The sequence below is a fragment of the Ambystoma mexicanum genome, chromosome 3q (assembly GCF_040938575.1).
Source record: "Ambystoma mexicanum isolate Mex_15411 chromosome 3q, UKY_AmexF1_1, whole genome shotgun sequence".
NCBI lineage: Eukaryota > Metazoa > Chordata > Amphibia > Caudata > Ambystomatidae > Ambystoma > Ambystoma mexicanum.
The window spans coordinates 1,266,151,504-1,266,169,368 of record NC_090926.1 but is presented as its reverse complement, the minus strand read 5'-3'; the positions used below and the strand labels follow the sequence as shown (position 1 = coordinate 1,266,169,368).

Here is a 17,865-nt window from a genome sequence, read left to right as displayed (position 1 = left end):
TCAGATGAACAATCTGTTCTCCGAAATAGGCTGGCAATCCAGAGATGGTAAATACTCAGATAAAGTAAATAGAGCATTGAGTAAACGTATCGACCTTTGGGATTGGCTGGAGAATTTTGAACATCTTAAGAGTTTGAGCAGCTACCAGTATGTGCAATATAGACTATTTGAATTTAGGAAACCCCAGAGATACCTGAATATCTGTCCATCTATCAAGCTTAGACGGTTTATATTACTGCTTCGCCTAGAACAACTACCTACCCTTAGTAATACGGGGAGAAAAGACTGCATGGCTGCCGAGGAACGTATCTGCCGATTATGTAAAGTGCATAAGCATTTGGAGACTGCAAAACATTTGCTGACTGAGTGCTCGGAGATGGTTGGCACTTTTACCCTCCTTCTCGGCAGTTATGTGCATGAAACTACATATATTGGGGAAGCTCTGTTTTGGCATTATTGCCTCAACTCCAACAGTCTACGTCTCTTAATAGCTCTGTATACTGTTTGGTTGCAAATTGAAACAAGATTGGGTATAACTCTGTAGAGGAATAGGTTTTATGAAATAATTCTCATACAGATGCTATGAAATTTTATATATATCTGAGTATAATGTGAATTATTTGTTCTTTTTAACATAGTATTTTGTATTGCAATTCATGTATATTTAAAAATTGTATTTGAAGTATGTTAGACTTTTTATCATGTTAGTTGTGTTAAATTTGTGTAAAGTTTATATTTTAAACTATAGCACAATAAATATTAAATTAAAATAGAAACTATACCCGCCCAAAGGTGGGATGACGGAAAGCAAACCCCCATGTTGAAGTGACAGAAGCCAGTCCGCAAGGTGGGGTGTCAATCACGAGACCCCAGGGAGGGGTAAAAACCAGGAGGTAACTAACTGGAGCAAATACCAGAAGAGCAGGGCTTTCAATTGACCGGGGCTGAGCCCTGGCAGTCTCCAAAGCCTTCAATCGAGCCATTGTGCTGCCGGGGTTCCCCTGGGTCTCCAACGGCAACAAAATGTGCTTTTTGTATTTGTATTTTGTTATTCAAACCTGAGTCTTGCTAGTGACATGGGATTACAAAATGTAAATTGGTTTTCCTTGGTGCGAGTGGTGGGTGATTAGAAGGGGAAACGGCATACTGTGTGGAGACAACGACACACTAATGGTGGTAATTTAAAGGAATATTCTTTCAGCTCATTCCCCATTTTACACGACTAGTGGGGCTAGCCTGTAAGTGACGGGAGTGCAGAAACACAAAAGAAATAAAAAAAACATGAGTTGGTGTCCAATTCTATCTTCTTACTCTATAAGAAGATAGACTTATCGTCTTACTCTGTAAGAAGATAGACTTAGGTACTAACTTGTTTTTGATGTTTCGAAAGAGCACGAGACTTATGCTATTTTGTTAGTCAATTGTTAATGTGTGCAGATTGGTGCTGGTGAGTATTAACATTATTAAAAATGTGAGTTTCCCCTCGTTACAGCCAACCAAGCTCCAGCTATTGGTGGGGAGCCCAAGAGACTGAGCCAAAGCCTGGTAAGCAAGGGAGAAAAGAGATTAATCAAATATGGATACTCAACTTGAGAGAAAGATGGAAGAGACAATTGGTGTCTTTACTTGAACTGTGTAACGGGGCAAGAACCTGTTTTTTTGATTAAGAGACATTACGTCAAGGTTAGAAACCAGCCACCATTCCTTTGTTTCAGCAAAGGCCATTAGTGTACCTGTGTTAACATTAGGCTCTTTTTTTGTTTTGTTTTTAGAGGTAGGGATAGAAATCAGGTTAGGACGGATGAAGGCCTTTGACTATTTTGTAGGGAATTTTGACAAACACTTTTTTCACTCCTTTTCTTTTACCTAGAGTAAGGGCAACAATCTTAGGAACATCCTAGGTTTTTGGTATCCAAATAAAATACCTAACCCAAAATGCCACCTTGTGTCTCCTGACTCGGACTTACAAAAAAAGTGGCATGTGTACGAGTCAAACCCCGACCAACCTCCATATGTCTAGGCTTATTGAAAAACTACCCCATTGGGCAAGGAGAACAGAAAGAATCGATCATAAGTGAGGAGAAAATAAAGGAGAGAAACTGATGGTTCAGGACCGGTCAGTGAATTTGAGGAGCTGGTACAAGAATGGGGCATCCTCTAACAGGTTTCACAAGAGCAAGAGGGTCCAGAGGAAATGTATTTCAGGGGAGAATGGAGAACTGTGAAACACTTGTGAGCCCGGGACTATAACGGCTGCTCACAAAAAATGAGACAGTGAGAGGAGAGCGAGGGATGGTCGATTGTGTGGCTGGGCTGCAGATCTAGGAATAAAGACAGCACTACTAGTACGTGCACTAGTACTTACCTGTGGTTTATCCTTAAAATGGGTCAAATAAACTTTGTTCACATGGAATAAGCCTTCAATGGCCAGTCCACAACAGCCACTCTCCTTCCCCTTAGCATCCACATCCTATTTCTAAAATAAAATGTATTTTTCTTGCAATTAATCTCTTGGCATATGCACTACAGATTCCGCGTTAAGAAAAACAAGTAGGAAAAGTGATGGCGAAGTGGGTTTGGGGGAAGGCGGTGGGTGAGGGTCCCTGTGAAACCTGGCTGGGGATTGGGAACAGGAAGGAACGTTCTCAATCGCTGGGGAAAAGAGCACAGGGCAAGAGTGAGATGTGCGCACGTCACGCGCACGCACAGAATGCACTTCCGGGTGACGCACGGCTCTTCCTGATTGGCCAGTTGAGGTCAGCCGATTGATCTCCACGCTGGTGAAGATGGCGGCGCCCATGAAGGGGCGGCTGTAGAGACAGGGAAAGGGAGGCCCATGCTGTCAGGCAAGTGCAGCTTGTTTGTGCGCGTTGTTCGAGCCATCGTACCGCAGTGCACCGGTCCTCTACAGCAGCAGAAGTGCCGGGGACCCAAGGCCGTTGGCCATCACTTGGTCAGGAAGGTTCTGGCAATGTCTACCATGGAATGCAACCACTCGAGTGATGTCAACACGAAACACTCCAATTCCCAAAACACGGATGGCATAGATTCTCTCGCCAACAGCACTCCACTAGGCTGCAGTGCACCAGGAGCTGGTGTAGGGGAGACGGTGATCGAAGAGGGGACTGCTAAAATCATATTCCCGAATGCCAACGAAGTCTTCTACAACCCTGTGCAAGAGTTTAACAGAGACCTGACGTAAGTGATCGCTATTGTGTGAGGTGCAGTCCCCGAGCTAAAACGTTCTGGGATAACGCTTTCTTCCGAAACAATTCAACCCCGCTGCTCCATTCCAGGCATCCATCCCTCCTGGAACTTTATTTAGGTCTACTCTTACCGCACGGCTCCCGTTTCAGCACGTGTGTGTTTTCTTCTCGACAGCAATACTACTGTTAATATTCTCTCTCCCATGAAGCTTAAACATTGAGTAAGTCCTGTCATAAGCTTGTAACCAAAGAGTCCCATAGATGGTGTCACGTTACAATCTCTTTTGTTTTCTTGATTTTCGACATACTGTGATCACTGTCCGCTCACTGTCTCCATAAATAATTCCTGGAACTAAAATAAAGTATTGGACTGTCTGCTCTTAACTGCTAAGCTCATTGTAACCAGTAGCAATCTTTGTACCATGTAACTAACGCATTTTGTTGGACCAGCACCTCGATGCCCCAGGGCTGCTAGTGCGCTTTATAAATTAATAAAATAAATACTGTTTATCGGCTAAATTATCCACATGCTGTGGGCTTAAAAGGGCTATGCTGTGTTCACGAGGCCAGGCTTCAGAGACCTTGGTTTATTGGGGACGCAGCTATGCAACTAAGTCAGTTAGACATTGAGGGTTGCAATACAAAAATTGTATCTCTTCACGACTGCATGTATTTCGGTTTTCCTTTCTGTAAATGAATAGATAATTGTGCAAATGTCCATGGAAATGGTGGTACAGAGAGTGGCTGCACCAAGCATATGTGTGGGGGATTGGGGGGGGCGCGGGTTTAGTCATATGGGTGATCTGAAGAGGTGCCTTGACCAAAGACTGCCTGATTTTGAACCATGGTTTATATGATGGTGCAGAGAACTGGCTCCCTGATTCTGTGAGACGTGATATAAGGAGGTGCAGCACCCCAGATTATTGCTCCACCATGGGTTGTAACCTCAACACAAAGAGTTTGGTGGTCTTGTGATAGCTTCTCCCTAAATGGTAGACACCATGGTATGGGAACCCTGATTTAACAAGGTGCAGGGGACAAGTGATCAGCAGCCGCTCGGCATCAGGTGCTCTTGAGACTTGACCTGTGGAGAGATAACGACCAGGAAAGCACCTGAACACCCGAATCTAGGCATGAGGCCGTCCAGGACCACCTATAAGTAGAAATTAGGTGGACTGAGGAACTTATTCTCAGGCCATTGCAATAGTGGATCCAGCAACCTAATCTTATTGGAATTTTTTTCTTCCAGGTGTGCGGTGGTCACAGAGTTTGCTAGGATGCAGCTTGCAGCAAAGGGAATTGAAGGTGAGTTAGGCTTCATTTTTCTGTTGTCTTTCGGATATGGCTCTACTAATGCAAAACAAATCCCACTTTAATTTATGTACTGTAACACAAATAAAGCTTTTCTTATGGAATTCAGTTTATACTGATTTTTGTTCTAATCCAGTAGAAGGGCCCACACTGAGCCTTAATATTGCCCCTACATCCTGGTCCATAAGGTGCAGAGTGAGGGTATCTCTCCTTCTGTCTCTAACTCGGTCACTCCCCAGCTTCCACATTCTTGCTCTTTCTCACCTTTCTCCTTTCTCCTTTCTGCCTGCTCTTCTTCTGTTCCCTCACTCCCCTTTCTCTCTTTCCACCACCCGACTCCCCTCCGGTAATCCTGGTGGTAAATCCTTCTTTGCTACTAGATTCTGTTTTGCTGACTAAACCCATGCACACTTTCCTATGACTTGTTTCGATGGCTTGGTCTCTTGTATATGTGTTCTTTTTTAGAGAGTTCAGCTGGTTAATGTACCTGCTGCAAAATGTGTGTAATATCACGTCTAAATTTGAATGTGACAGATTAGACTAAGCTTATTATCATTCTGATTTTGACTACCTGGTCAGTTTTAAGCACCAAGTTATTTTTACTACATTCTGTTTTTGCTTGCTGTTCAGTTTCAATTCCGGGTGAGAAGCCACTATCTAGGGTTGTGGTGGAACTTGGCGATACCCAAAAGGAACACTCAGTCGCCCAACCTGAAGAAAATCAGCGATTGGTGACAGTCGGAGAGAAATGTGAGGTATGGCTGTAAAAGGACTGTTTACAGAAGTAGTAGAGGTGGCGGACACCCTCTCCATAACCTTTATTTTTTGTGGTTGTGTTTAATTTAGTCTCTATTGGGATGGTTAATGGAACCTTCCATACAGTAATCATTAAACATAAAATTACATCGTTTTACATCTGGTCTACAATTGTTGTACTCTACACCTTCTTTCCTATTCCGTCTATAAAATATTTATCTTTTGACTTTGAATCAATCACTATGCAAGACTAAACATCTGCCACACGGGTAAACCTTGGTGATCCCTCAACACACAAACACCATAGCTCCTCCTCAGATTATGTATTATTATAATGATAAAATTACCTAACAATATGCTCTTCTCCAGTTGCTTGGCCATAAGCAGTAATCTGGTGGGAGATTTCGGAATGCTGGTTGAGCAGGAAACAGCTTGAAATCAGAGCTCCTGTCTCCCTGATCTCCGATATTCAAACGATACAATGAATACCCAAAAAAAGATGAGGCTCAGGAGAATCCTGCTCCCCAAAAAAACCCAAAGCTGATATGGAAGAAACGCCCAGTGCCCAAGACATTTATTCTCTGCGTCTGAAGGTGGCCCAAGATGTAGGTGAGATGAACTCCTCTTATGCTGACTTGAATGTAAAAGTGTCTAACCCGGAGGGAAGGATTGTCCAGGTAGAAAGAGTCAGCAGGTCTTTCAATGGAGATCGATGGGAGCTATGGAGCTTATAATGATTTAAGGAGAGATCTGGATTATATGAAAGGTAAGAACCTGACTCTGGATTGCACAATTTCGGACTCGTGGGTCTACCCGAGTATAGCTAGGGAAGGTCAACTGTAGGATATTTTACAAGAAGTTCTGTTGTGGGATTTATGGTCTGGATGTCATACGCCCGGGAGATCGGGATTATGCTTTTAGAGTTGGAAAACCTGACGGCACTAGACCTAGACAAATTTTAATGGTTTTCACAAAAACAAGTGTAAAGGAATAAGCACTGAAGGCTGCCCGGGAAAATGGTTGTTTTTTTAAATTTTTTTTAATTTTTTTTTTACAGTAAGGCACACATTGCAATATTCCCAGATTTTCCAAAGGCGCTGGAAGAAAAATGGAAGCTATTTAGAGGCAAAGCAACTAGTGAAGGAAAGAAGACTTCATTAGTTAACCCAGCAATTTAAGATAAGTTGGCTAGAGGTTGGGTAGGTCAGGTGTTCCACTCATCTTATTCAACAAACTCAAGTGTTGTCATAATCATGTTCAAGAAAAATGTTCAAGATACAATATTACATTCCAAAATGGATAAAGAGGGACGGATGATTTCAATTTCCGTACATGTCCAAGATATGGTTATGACAATATCTGATATGTATGCTCCCAATATAAAGTGGACCTTTTTCCGAGCAAAGTGGAATGTCATTTACTAGATACAGTTGGTAAAAATCTCCTTCTAGGGGTCGATTTCAATTTGGTCGTGGACCCTTTTCTTGACCGTAGTAGCCATAGTCTCAGACGGTAGGAAAAAGGACAAGGAAGCCCTGGACCTGCTGATGCAGGACTTTGGTTTGTTGGATGTAGGGAATACACTTTCCACTCAGGGGTGCATGATATATACTCAAGAATAGACCACATCTTGTCCTCCGGATTAGTGACCCTGCATTTTAAGTGTTGAGAAATTGAAAGTATTGCGAAAATAGAAAGTATTGTCATCTCAGATCACGCTCCCATTAAGATGTGACTAGCTCTTGATTATTCATCGTATAAAATACATTTGGAGAATGAATACAACCGTATTGAAAGATGATGAAATGAGGGAGGTTTTGGTGACGGAGGCAGAAGAGTACATTAAAAATAATTTGAACTGAGAAGTGGAAATTAACACAGTGTGGGAAAGTTTGAAATGCGTCATGAGGGGGGTGCTCATGAGACTTTCTGGAATTAAGAGTGAAAAAAAGTATGCAGAATGAGTGTCTGTAAAAGAGTTGGGAAATGATGTGATGGGCTCATCTAATTAGGGAAAAAATGGAAGCTCTTGAAAATGAAATGATTTGAATAAACGCTGATAAGGCAGAACATGCACTTTTTTGATGTACCTATTATGAGGGAGGAGAGAATATAGTTGCCTGTTGGCTCATCGTCTGCTAGTGAGGGATGAGAGCAGACCAATCTGTGCGATAAAAAGGGAAAAGGGTGGAGTCACTTATGACCCTAAAGAAATTTAATGAAGAATTTAGAGGCTTTTATGAGAGTCTATATAGTGAGTCCCAGACAGGTGACCCAGATCAGATAGAGATTTTGTTGGCAAATCAATCCCTAGAATGTCTTACAGATGGGGGTGAGGGGGGGTAGTTTGTAAAATGAAATTGCAAGGGTTGAGATTAGGAAAGCAATATATGACTTAAATATAGGAAAATGTCCAGGTTCTTGTAGTGTAGGCTTGCATTGCGTTAGGCAGTGCAAGCGATGGAATGCCGGAGTAGCCTGGAGCCTTGTGTTCCCTCAGAGTTCTAGGAAGGACAGGGACTTCAGGATGGCAGACGCTGCTGGAGAGATGTACACGCTTGTATCTCCCTATTTTTTTCTAGCCTTATCCCTTTAACTAAGAATACAACTCTTACCTTTTTATACCTGCCGGCTCCTACGTCCTCACTGTCTACCTTCCTGGACCTCGGACACTACACGTTTTGGCGACGAGGCTGGGATGTTTCAAGTGAGGCGACTCCAGAGATACCAAAGTGAAGTAATGTGGAGCCTAGATAAAATACTAAGCCTAGATGACAGAAGTTCCCTGAAATGCTGAATTGATGATTACCAATGCTGCTGCTTTGTAAATGGCCGTGCCTCCATTAACACTGGAAAAAGACTGCAACTTTCTACGATGGCTCGTCTGTGTCTGGGAAGAGTCCCCTGGAGTACATGCTGCCTGATTACATTAATGGACAAATAGAGTGATGTGCGGACCGCCGCTGCACTATGGATGGTGAAGCACAGCATCATGGAAAATGTAGTCCATGCAGAACCTGGGCTGATCTTTCTTTAAGGTACTGTACTTTTAAATAAAAAAAACAAGAGGTCGGTCGGTTCCCTGGTGGGCATGGGGTAGTGTGCGCCAGCAGAGCCCCTACGTTTCAGCCATGCCGTTGGTCTGGAACGCATACGAAATGGCACAGTACCATTGCAGGCTTTCCCCGAATGCCGAGGGAGAAATGCTAGAAGAAAGGCCATATACGCGTGTACCAATGTTGTGACGCACATGGAAGCGATTGCTCCGAGCCCAGAATGTCAAATATTTACATATGCGCCAGCCGTGTCCCGCAATGAAGTGAAAGGAAGTTTATCAGTTTCTCAGAAGTTGCTTTCAATTCGCATTCATCCCTATGCATGGATTACAATGAGGATTTGCATTCATCTAATACAGCTTTAGGTGAATTACAGAGAGTTATGAAATGCCATCTGATATCCAGAGGTACTGTCGATCAGGCAAACCATATGGCGCGGCTGCAGAGATTTTTATTTTTTACTGCTTGTTGTGTTTTTTTGTTGTCGATGTAATACTCGCAGTTGCGTTATCATTGTGCGCTAAGTGGCAAAATCCGTTTTGATGCCGGCATTTTAATGAAATGCTTAAAAATGGTTGGTCAGTGAGAGCATGCTTGCGATCTTTGTGATTTACGGTCTAAGTGTTTTATGACTTTGAAAGTTCTACGCCTGGTAGCGTTTGTTTATGTTGCTTCAACTCGTAGCATGCCTGCATCAGCCGTGCGCCTACCTGGTGAGGTGCGGTTGCAACGTCATAATAAGTATGTTCCAGGTTCTTTCAATTTTATTTAAATGAATACTGAACTCTGGCAATTACATCAATTCTGTGTGGTTGGGCACATTCAAAGGTTCATTCAACATCATTTGAAGGTTCATTACCTGAATGTTTTGTTTTTCTTCAGCTCTGCTTAGCTCCTGGAAGCACATAGTGAAATATTGCCAATACATTTTCATTGCTGGTGGACATTTACTGTCAATTCTTAATGGCGGATACATTTTTGGTGTAGGTGGACTTTTATTGTATGTTCATGGTGTGTGATATGTTACATCATAGAAGTTTAAATTTAATTGAAATAGGGCACAGGTCTTGTGTTATGCTGGCAATTTAAACTAGGTGTATCGTAAAGCATGCTCCATCCATGATTTCATTTTACATTAATATTATTTTGGAGGTTACTATGTCAGTGCAAGTCAAAACGTTGAGCTTTATTTTATATGCAAACCTTTGTGCAGCGGGCGATGCTGCCATCAATGTACAATTTCACCTGGTTTAAGGGTAAGGAGAGCCGATTCGGTACTTTACCAAGACAGCGGAGTAGAACGTATACGGGTTTTGGTGCACTGGAGATGAAATAAAAAAAACAAAACAAATGCCAGTACTTTGCATGGTATTTTTTTTTTTTTAAGCTTAATATTGCTGGGGGGAGACGAGCATGTATATCTTTCCAGCAGCGTCTCCCACCCTGAAGTCCATAACTGTCATTCCTAGAACTCTGAGGGAACACAAGGTTCCAGGCTACTCCCATTCCATGGCTTGCACTGCCTAGAGCAATGCAAGCCTACACTACACCCCCCCCTTCCTTATAATGAAACAATCAAACAAACTTGCATCATAAACTTGCACAAAAAAACTTCCATCCTGCACACCCAACGACAACCTCCTGATACAAACCACATTCACAAACAACATAACGTATACCACAATCGCTGATCTAACAATCCAGACCAGCCCACTAACATACCACCAACTGTCCAGGACTGCCACTCCGAGAGCCAAAAAATGCAACCAAAGGCATAATCTACACCGGCCATGAAGAAAGTACCCAGGCCCAGGTTGATTACTCCTGTGGAGTGTACATAGGATGGAATTAAATATTCCATGCAATCAACCAGTAAAATGTTAATAATTATTTTTATAGCGCACAAATGTAGCTGTCCATTGAGCTGAATTTATGAAAACCCTATGGCGGGGCGGACCCGTAATGGGAACATTTCATGTACATTTTTATTTCATCGCAGGACTTGCCAATGTTGTCCGTTGTCACCCATGCTTTTTGTATTTTCAATAGAACCATCGACGGTGGCAATCGGATCTGATAACAGAATTTCCGGAGTTAACTTTTACGGAGCTACACAGAAACTTTGGCTTTATGCAGATGATCATCTTGTTGTACATGATTTAACATTTTCTATCCCTGCATTGATGGATCTGATTGAAACATTCTGCTCAATTTCTAATTAGAATATCAACTGGTGTAAGTCTGAAACTTTAGACAAAAAAATGATGGGTATCCCCTGAACCATGGACCGGGGGAGCAATATACATAGAGAACCAAAGACTAGGGTCACATGGGTGAGTATGAAAATTGTTCAAGTACTGATAGATTCAAATCAATGTGGAGAGAGGAGAGGCTAAGTCAGGTAAGCAGTCATAACTTCATATTTTAATATTAATCAAACCTCATAATAGCATAACAATCATTAATATATTCACACAATAACATCCATAAAAAATCATTCAATTGGCACCTAGCACTTTCTGTGATAGCATTTCAATCATGATTTAATGAAATTAATCACAACATAGATGGTTATGCATCACTTTAAATAGCAATAGAGATGTAATTCCTATTCTTTTTCTAACATTTTTTGATAAAATTACTTTGTAATATTATAGAATTGAATGATTTTTATGGATGTTATTGTGTGAATATATTTATTTTTATGCTATTATGATGATTTGATTAATATTGAAATATGAAGCTATGACTGCTTACCTGACAGCCTCTCCTCTCTCCACATTGATTTGAATCTATCAGTACTTGCACAATTTTCGTACTCGCCCATGTGACTTGTGTCTTTGGTTCTGTAAGTCTGAACCTTTGCCACGCACATATTTGAGTAACGTTTTTTTACAAAAACAATGCTTCCAGTGGTACCCTCAAAAGGTGAAGTTTCTCGGAATATGGCTTACAAGAGTCATTAGTAAAATTATGGAAGTAAACTTGAAATTAACATAAGATGGATATCGGAAGAATTTGAGCGATGGGAATCTCTTCATTAGGAGGCAAAGTAAATGCCATCAAGATGACGACTCCAAAAATAACATGGGTTATGAGCATGATTCAGCTTCCTGCCAAGAAATCTCTATTGAAACAACTAGATGGTCTGATCCAATCATTTTTATGAGAAGAAAATACCTAGATTGAAGTTATGGAAATTACAACTTGAAAATGAAAGAGGAGAGGATTAAATATCCCACATTTTGAAAGAGATCATCCAGCTTTAATGACGAGACACTTTCTACCATTCATATCTGAGAAGTTGGATGAGTGGGCCGTTGCTGAAGCAGGCATGGTGGGTTCACTAAACACGTTGGCAGTTTTGTCAACCACAACAAAGATTGGGGTGAGAGGTCTGCATTGACTGAGTTTCTGACATAGACATGGAGAACCATGGCAACGACAGTATAGATGGTCCCAGGCCTAACTAGCTCTTCCTCAATAGGGTTAAATCTCTTAATCAGAATAAAAAAAATCTTTTTTGGCCGGATTGGTTTCTGGAGGATTGATGACCTATTTGAAGGAGGAAAGTGGCAATCATTTCATGATCTGAAAAGAAAGTGAGAGCTAAATGAATGCACTTAAGGGGAGTATCGGAAACTAAGAAGTGCAGTGAATTTGTCAGTACTTGAATTGTCAGATTTATTGGTTACAGTTAATTATAGGAGGCCAAGACCATATGGCATCCAAGATGTATAATCTGCTGAGCAGAAATACAGGAGGGAATGACCAGATCTTGACGTCTTGGTCGCAATGCCTACAAGTCGAAATGACACACCAGCGTTGGGAGGCACTGTGTAAAAACATTCAGTGAATGTCCTTGAACATTGGTGAAAGAGCATGACAAGTGAAATTGCTGAATAGAGTATTTTGGACTCCGGACCATATGCACAAGCAAGGTTGAGTTTAATAAATGCATGATGTGGTCATTCGCGCGGCTCTCTTGAACATCTGCTTTGGGACTACTACAAGTAAGAGCATTTTGGAAAGGGATCACCAAAGTGATGAATACAGTTCTGAAAGAAGAGAAGGAATTTACTTTTGAAACCTTGATTCTGGCAGAAGACACAGATCTGCATGATCTACGGTACCACCAAGTAACATGGATTTTGGAAATAGACTGCATTCCAACAACAGAATCCTGGATGGAGGAAATGTACTTAATATGTACTCAATATGTTACATTGAAAAAGTTGTAATGTTCCTGCAGAATGAGGATCAAATATGGGCTGGTTTTCTGAGTATGGAACCATATTAAACTGGTAAAGATCGCGAAGAGATGAGGACTTGTTGAATTCTGTAGGTCAATATGTAATCATTTCATGAATCTGCACTAATCTTTATAGATTGCAATATGTATTTGACAACATGTAGTTTGTCGTTTTCCTAAACAGAGAGGATGCCCTAAGTGCTGAAAAATGCAATAAATGTGTTTCAGAAAACGCATGCTGAGGACCAGAGAGTGTGTTCTTATTAAAAATATATCATTTTATTCTGTTACAATTTCATAAAATACATAATTTTAAACAATTATAAGACAATTCATTTCCAATCAACATATTTTTGTGAACAATTTTTTTTTTATGCAAATAGGAGAAATGTCTACACAAAAATGCGCTATGTGTATATCACTAACACACCATTCTACCATTCATCTTCACAATCAAATCTAGTTTGTATAGAGACATTCTAAATAACTTTTACAGTAGTAATATTCCTACTTTGACAGTCCACCATTTATGTATCAACTATAAGTATCCAAGATTATTCTAGTAGTATTCCTCTCATCATTGGATTTCCTTTTGTATAGTTTCGACTTGACATCAATTGGCCAGATTTTACAGAACCATTGGTCAACGTCTTCTTCAGGATTAGTAGACTTATTCAAAGGCTTTATCAGTGCTACAACATATAAAACAACACTACCATGATTTAAAACATTAAATAATGCTTAAAAACATAGACAAACAACATTGTTAAAAAACACAATCGCTGGGCTCCCTCCGTATGCTACCTTTATTTCATAAATGGAACTTCTATTTTGTTATAAACTCAGACCCAAGATGCTCGGGGTTAGATAACCTCCTAATGCAAAAAACAGGGATAAATGACTTGCCATTGTTAAAATTGAGCCACTAAATCCCCAACTGTCTTCAAATAGAAACCAAGAAAACCCCCTTACTGTACATTCCTGTCAGTTTAAGCAATTATAAGCCCCCAAAGGGTGCACCATACAGAGGGCGAGGGTTAAAGATATCTGTAAATCAAGGCAATCTCATTTGTACCTTTTTTAAACGTCCATTTAGAAAAAGTTTTCTATTTTCAGCTTTGCAAAAAGTTCTGATTCCCGTGGTTTTCCCACTGTGTCTTTCCACTAGCGGTCAGTAAGCGAGTGAAATATTTATAGCTCCACCTCAAAGGCATCGTATTCCGCTAAATACAATTCCTGTGAATATAATAGTATAAAATAGATAAATGTTAGCTGAAACATAGTGTGTCTCTAGTTAGCAAAGAAACGGTGTTGTACAGTATCTGATTAACAAGAACGGTATAGTACCATTGTGCTTTTGGTCTTTCCAGTGCTAGTGTTGATTTTTGCATAGGAAAAAAGTAATTTTACCTTCAATAAGTTTCTACCGAGCTGGGGCACACTTGCTTCCCTGCTACCGAATTCGCTCAACAGTAAATAACCAAGAGAAAGAGGAGGGAAGAGAAGGAAGAATAGTCAATGGGCTTATTATTTCTAATGTTTGAAACTACATATCCCATAATTCCCTTTCCATTTGCTTAACATCCAAATTCATGCAAGAAAGGGTACTTTAAGTCTTTCAGTGCTAGTGTAGATTTTTACATGAAAAAGGTCATTTTACCTCCAAAAAGTGTTCTAGCATGCTGGGACACACTTGCTTCCCCGCTGGCAAATTCACCACCAGTATTAGACTAAAAAAAGGGAAGGTGGTGGGAAAGAAGGATAGTCAATAGACTTAGCCCTTTGTTTAGCATCAACATTCGTATGTGTGAAGGGGTCCTAGGTTAGCTTACCTTGAATGCTGGCTTCAAAAACAAGGGCCTCGCCTACTCAGGAACACACAAAAAACGGCAGAGCAACAGACCGGGGGCAGTCAGCTGTTCCGAACTGGACATTAGGTTTACTTCCTGCTTCCTTTTAAAGGGGAACTTGCATTCTAATCTGCCAATTGTGCAATTGCTTCTTCGAACATAAAGGAGATAGAAAGAGGACTAGGCATTGCCTCAGTCTAACCCAAGCTCAGGGTACACTCATAGAAACAAAAAATGGACTATTTCCTCAAGATGAATTTAGAAAAAATGCACTCTAATGCATAAAGGTGGAATACAATAAAGGCTAAAAGATGAGGACAACCCAAGTTAGTCTAAAAATAAGAAGTATAATCATCAATGTAGATTATAAAAAGGAAAAGGAAACAAATAAAAAAAAAATAGAATAAAATAGAAAAACGAAAATAGATTGAATGAAATGAACTGAATAAAGCAGCCCAGCTAGCGGCGATCCTTAACCAGAGTGGAAACCTTAGGTCTTAAGGAAAGGGTCTTATATTTGAAAAAACACCCCCGGGGACAGCCGCCTTACTCCCAGCATGCTGCACAGAGCCAACAACGTTTCATTAAATGGGAAAAAGAAATGGGTATAGAAGGGCTAACTACTGTTGCCTAAGAAAGAGAGAAAGGGACTAACAGCTGTTGCCTAAAGAGAGAGAGCAGCTCCTCTTAATCGTCACTATCTAAGAAGGACTTGCCTAGCATCAAAAGGCAAACAATGTCTATTGTATCATTCGGGAACAACAGGACCGCCAAAACTGGTTCATGATAGTTCGCAGCATTACTAAAGACAGGAGTATAACCATAGCAGATATATTAACTCCATTCCTCCTGCGAATTAAGCCTGTCAGTGTAACATTTGGTATGGTAGATATACCATCGTTTCCTTTGCGAAAGCCTTTTCGCAGTGTTTGCTAGATCTGTGCCTCTTACTTTCTCAATGGCCCACCATTTTAGGGTATCGGGGTTATGATTAAATTCTAGAAAATGTGCCACAAGCGGAACATTAAGCTGTTTATTCCTTAGTTTTGATCTATGTTCAGTGATTCTTAATTTCACTGGCCGCGATGTTTTACCTATGTATGTTTTACCGCAGGAGGCATACAATAGCATAGATAACGTTACTGATATTGCACGTAGTATGATCCCTCGGGGCCCAAGTCCTCTTATTGATAGTGATGCTTTTACAGGATGTGGTGAGGTTACAATTGCAACATCCCCCACAGGGGTAATGGCCTAGAACTACTGGCATACCCCAAAGAGTAGTAATTAATGGTTGTTTGTCCTTTGCAGATCCAACTTTTTATATTCTTTCCTTTCTTAAAGGCAAACATAGGTTTGGCTAGGTTAGGTAGATTTAGTTGAAGCAAATGCCAATGCTTGGCTATAATCTTTTTTATCTTATTTTGATGTGTGTTGAATGTTAATGCACATACAAGTCGATCATTTGATGGTCTTTGTTCATTATCTTTTTCAGATAATAATATCTCCCGGTGTTGGTACCTGGCTCTTTTTTTGGAGTTTCTAAGTAGTTTAGATGGATATCCTCTCTCCTTTTAATCTGTTTTCAATAATATTAGATTGTTTTCCAAAGTCCTCTAATTGGGAACAGTTTTGGCGGGCTCTAAGAAACTGACCATATGGGATATTGGATTAAAGCGCCTGTGAATGGAAACTTACATGATGGAGGATGGTGTTCCTATCTGACTCTTTCCTAATATAAATCCACCAATAAATCAACCAATAGAACACCATTGGCTTCTTTAATCAGTAGATCCAAAAATGGGATCTTCCTGTTATTTGACTGTATTGTGAATTTCAGGTTAGGATTTAACTCATTTATCCACTTAAAGAAGGCAAGATAATCGCCTTCTTTTCGATCCCATATTATAAGGATGTCGTCAATGTATCTCTTGTAGAATTTCAACACTTTTGTGAAAGGATTGTGGTCTGCCAAAATGTTACTCTTCGAAGGCCCACATATATAATGTTGCATAATTAGGGGCAAATGCTGCCCCCATCGCAGTACCTTTTTAATCTGCATAAAATGCAAATTCTTAAAGCGTAAGAGATTTTTTGTCAACGCAATCTCTAAAAGCTCAACTAAGAAGTCACTAGGTACTGTATCTTTGTCTGCCCTTTTCTCTAAGCATTTCTTAATGACTCTTAATGAGTAATTGCGGAATGTTGGAATATAGTCTCGACATCAAGAGTGATCAAAAGGTCACTATCCACCTTAAAAGGTAATAGTTCCACAGCTCTGATCACATTGGTGGAATCTGCTAAGTAGGTAGGTGTTAATCTGGCCAAGGGTTTCATAAAAAAAGTCCAGATATTGGCCAATGGGTTCTAAAATAGACCCACAAAGGGATACGGTGGGCCTTCCTGGGGGGTTTAGTTGTACTCTTATGTACTTGTGCCAAAATATATATTAAAGGAGTCCTCGTCTTGTTAGGAGTTAAGAACAAAAATTCTATTTTGTTTAGAATACCCTTTTCTAGAGCTATGTTGCATAATTTGCTAATGTCCTTCAAAATGGACTCCGTAGGATCACCTTGTAGTTTGACATATATATCAGTATTGTTTAATTGCCTCATCATTTCTTCATCATACTTATGTGCATCCCAAACAACTATTCCTCCTCCCTTGTCGGCCTTTTTAATTACCACAGATTTGTCATTTCTTAAAGATTGCAGGCATTTCAAATCTGTTTTGGAGAAATTGAAGCTATGTTCTGTATTTTTTTTTTTTCACTATTTTTCTTTTCATAGATGGCCCCAAAGTCCTGTAATACGGCTTTTTCAAAGGTTGCTGTCTCCTTTGAAATCATATTCAAAGTGGGGATAAAGGAGGAAGCTGGTTTAAATGGGGTATTAGCCCCTGTCTTTTGACTATTCGTTTCATTAGCACCAAAGAAATCTCTAAGTCTAACTTTACGCAAGAAGGCTTGTAATTCTATTTCTGTCTCCATCTGGCTTGGGTTCTTCATAGGAATAAAGGAGAAGCCCTTTTCAACTTTCTTCTAATGAAAGTGTTCTATTAGAGAGATTAAATACTGAAGGTGAACTTACCTTCTGTAAGACTTTCTTCTTGTTTCGAACACATTTTGTAAGGACGGTGGTCCTACCTGCTGAGGTGGAAAAGGGAGTTCCTGGGGAGGAAAAGGCAAACCTTGACCTTGAATATTGAACCCTTGGGGATAGCCGTACGGGGGGAAAAAGGGGAAGAAATTCTGGAATCCTCTCCTGCTTCCCCTTGCACGCCCTCTATTTCTCTGTCTAGGGTTGTACTGGTTGCCTCTTTGGCCCCTTTGGCTACCATCTCCGTCATCTAAAGACGTGTCAGAGGAGGTCACTCGCTTAATTCTGGTTGGTGCACCCGTGGTGCTATTGTCTTGGTCCTTCCAATATTGTGGT

The 17,865-nt window shown here is 40.5% G+C and overlaps 1 protein-coding gene across 1 annotated transcript in view; it reads left to right on the top strand.

The window, feature by feature from the left end:
• Nucleotides 1–2,686: 2,686 nt before the first annotated feature.
• The window catches only part of TRMT1 (tRNA methyltransferase 1), a 298,762-nt gene continuing 283,583 nt past the window's right edge, over nt 2,687–17,865 (top strand). The window contains exons 1-3 of the mRNA XM_069604303.1: nt 2,687–3,198; nt 4,456–4,511; nt 5,148–5,272. Coding sequence (XP_069460404.1) covers nt 2,837–3,198; nt 4,456–4,511; nt 5,148–5,272 — 543 coding nt within the window. The 5' untranslated portion in view covers nt 2,687–2,836. The remainder of the gene's footprint in view (nt 3,199–4,455; nt 4,512–5,147; nt 5,273–17,865) is intronic.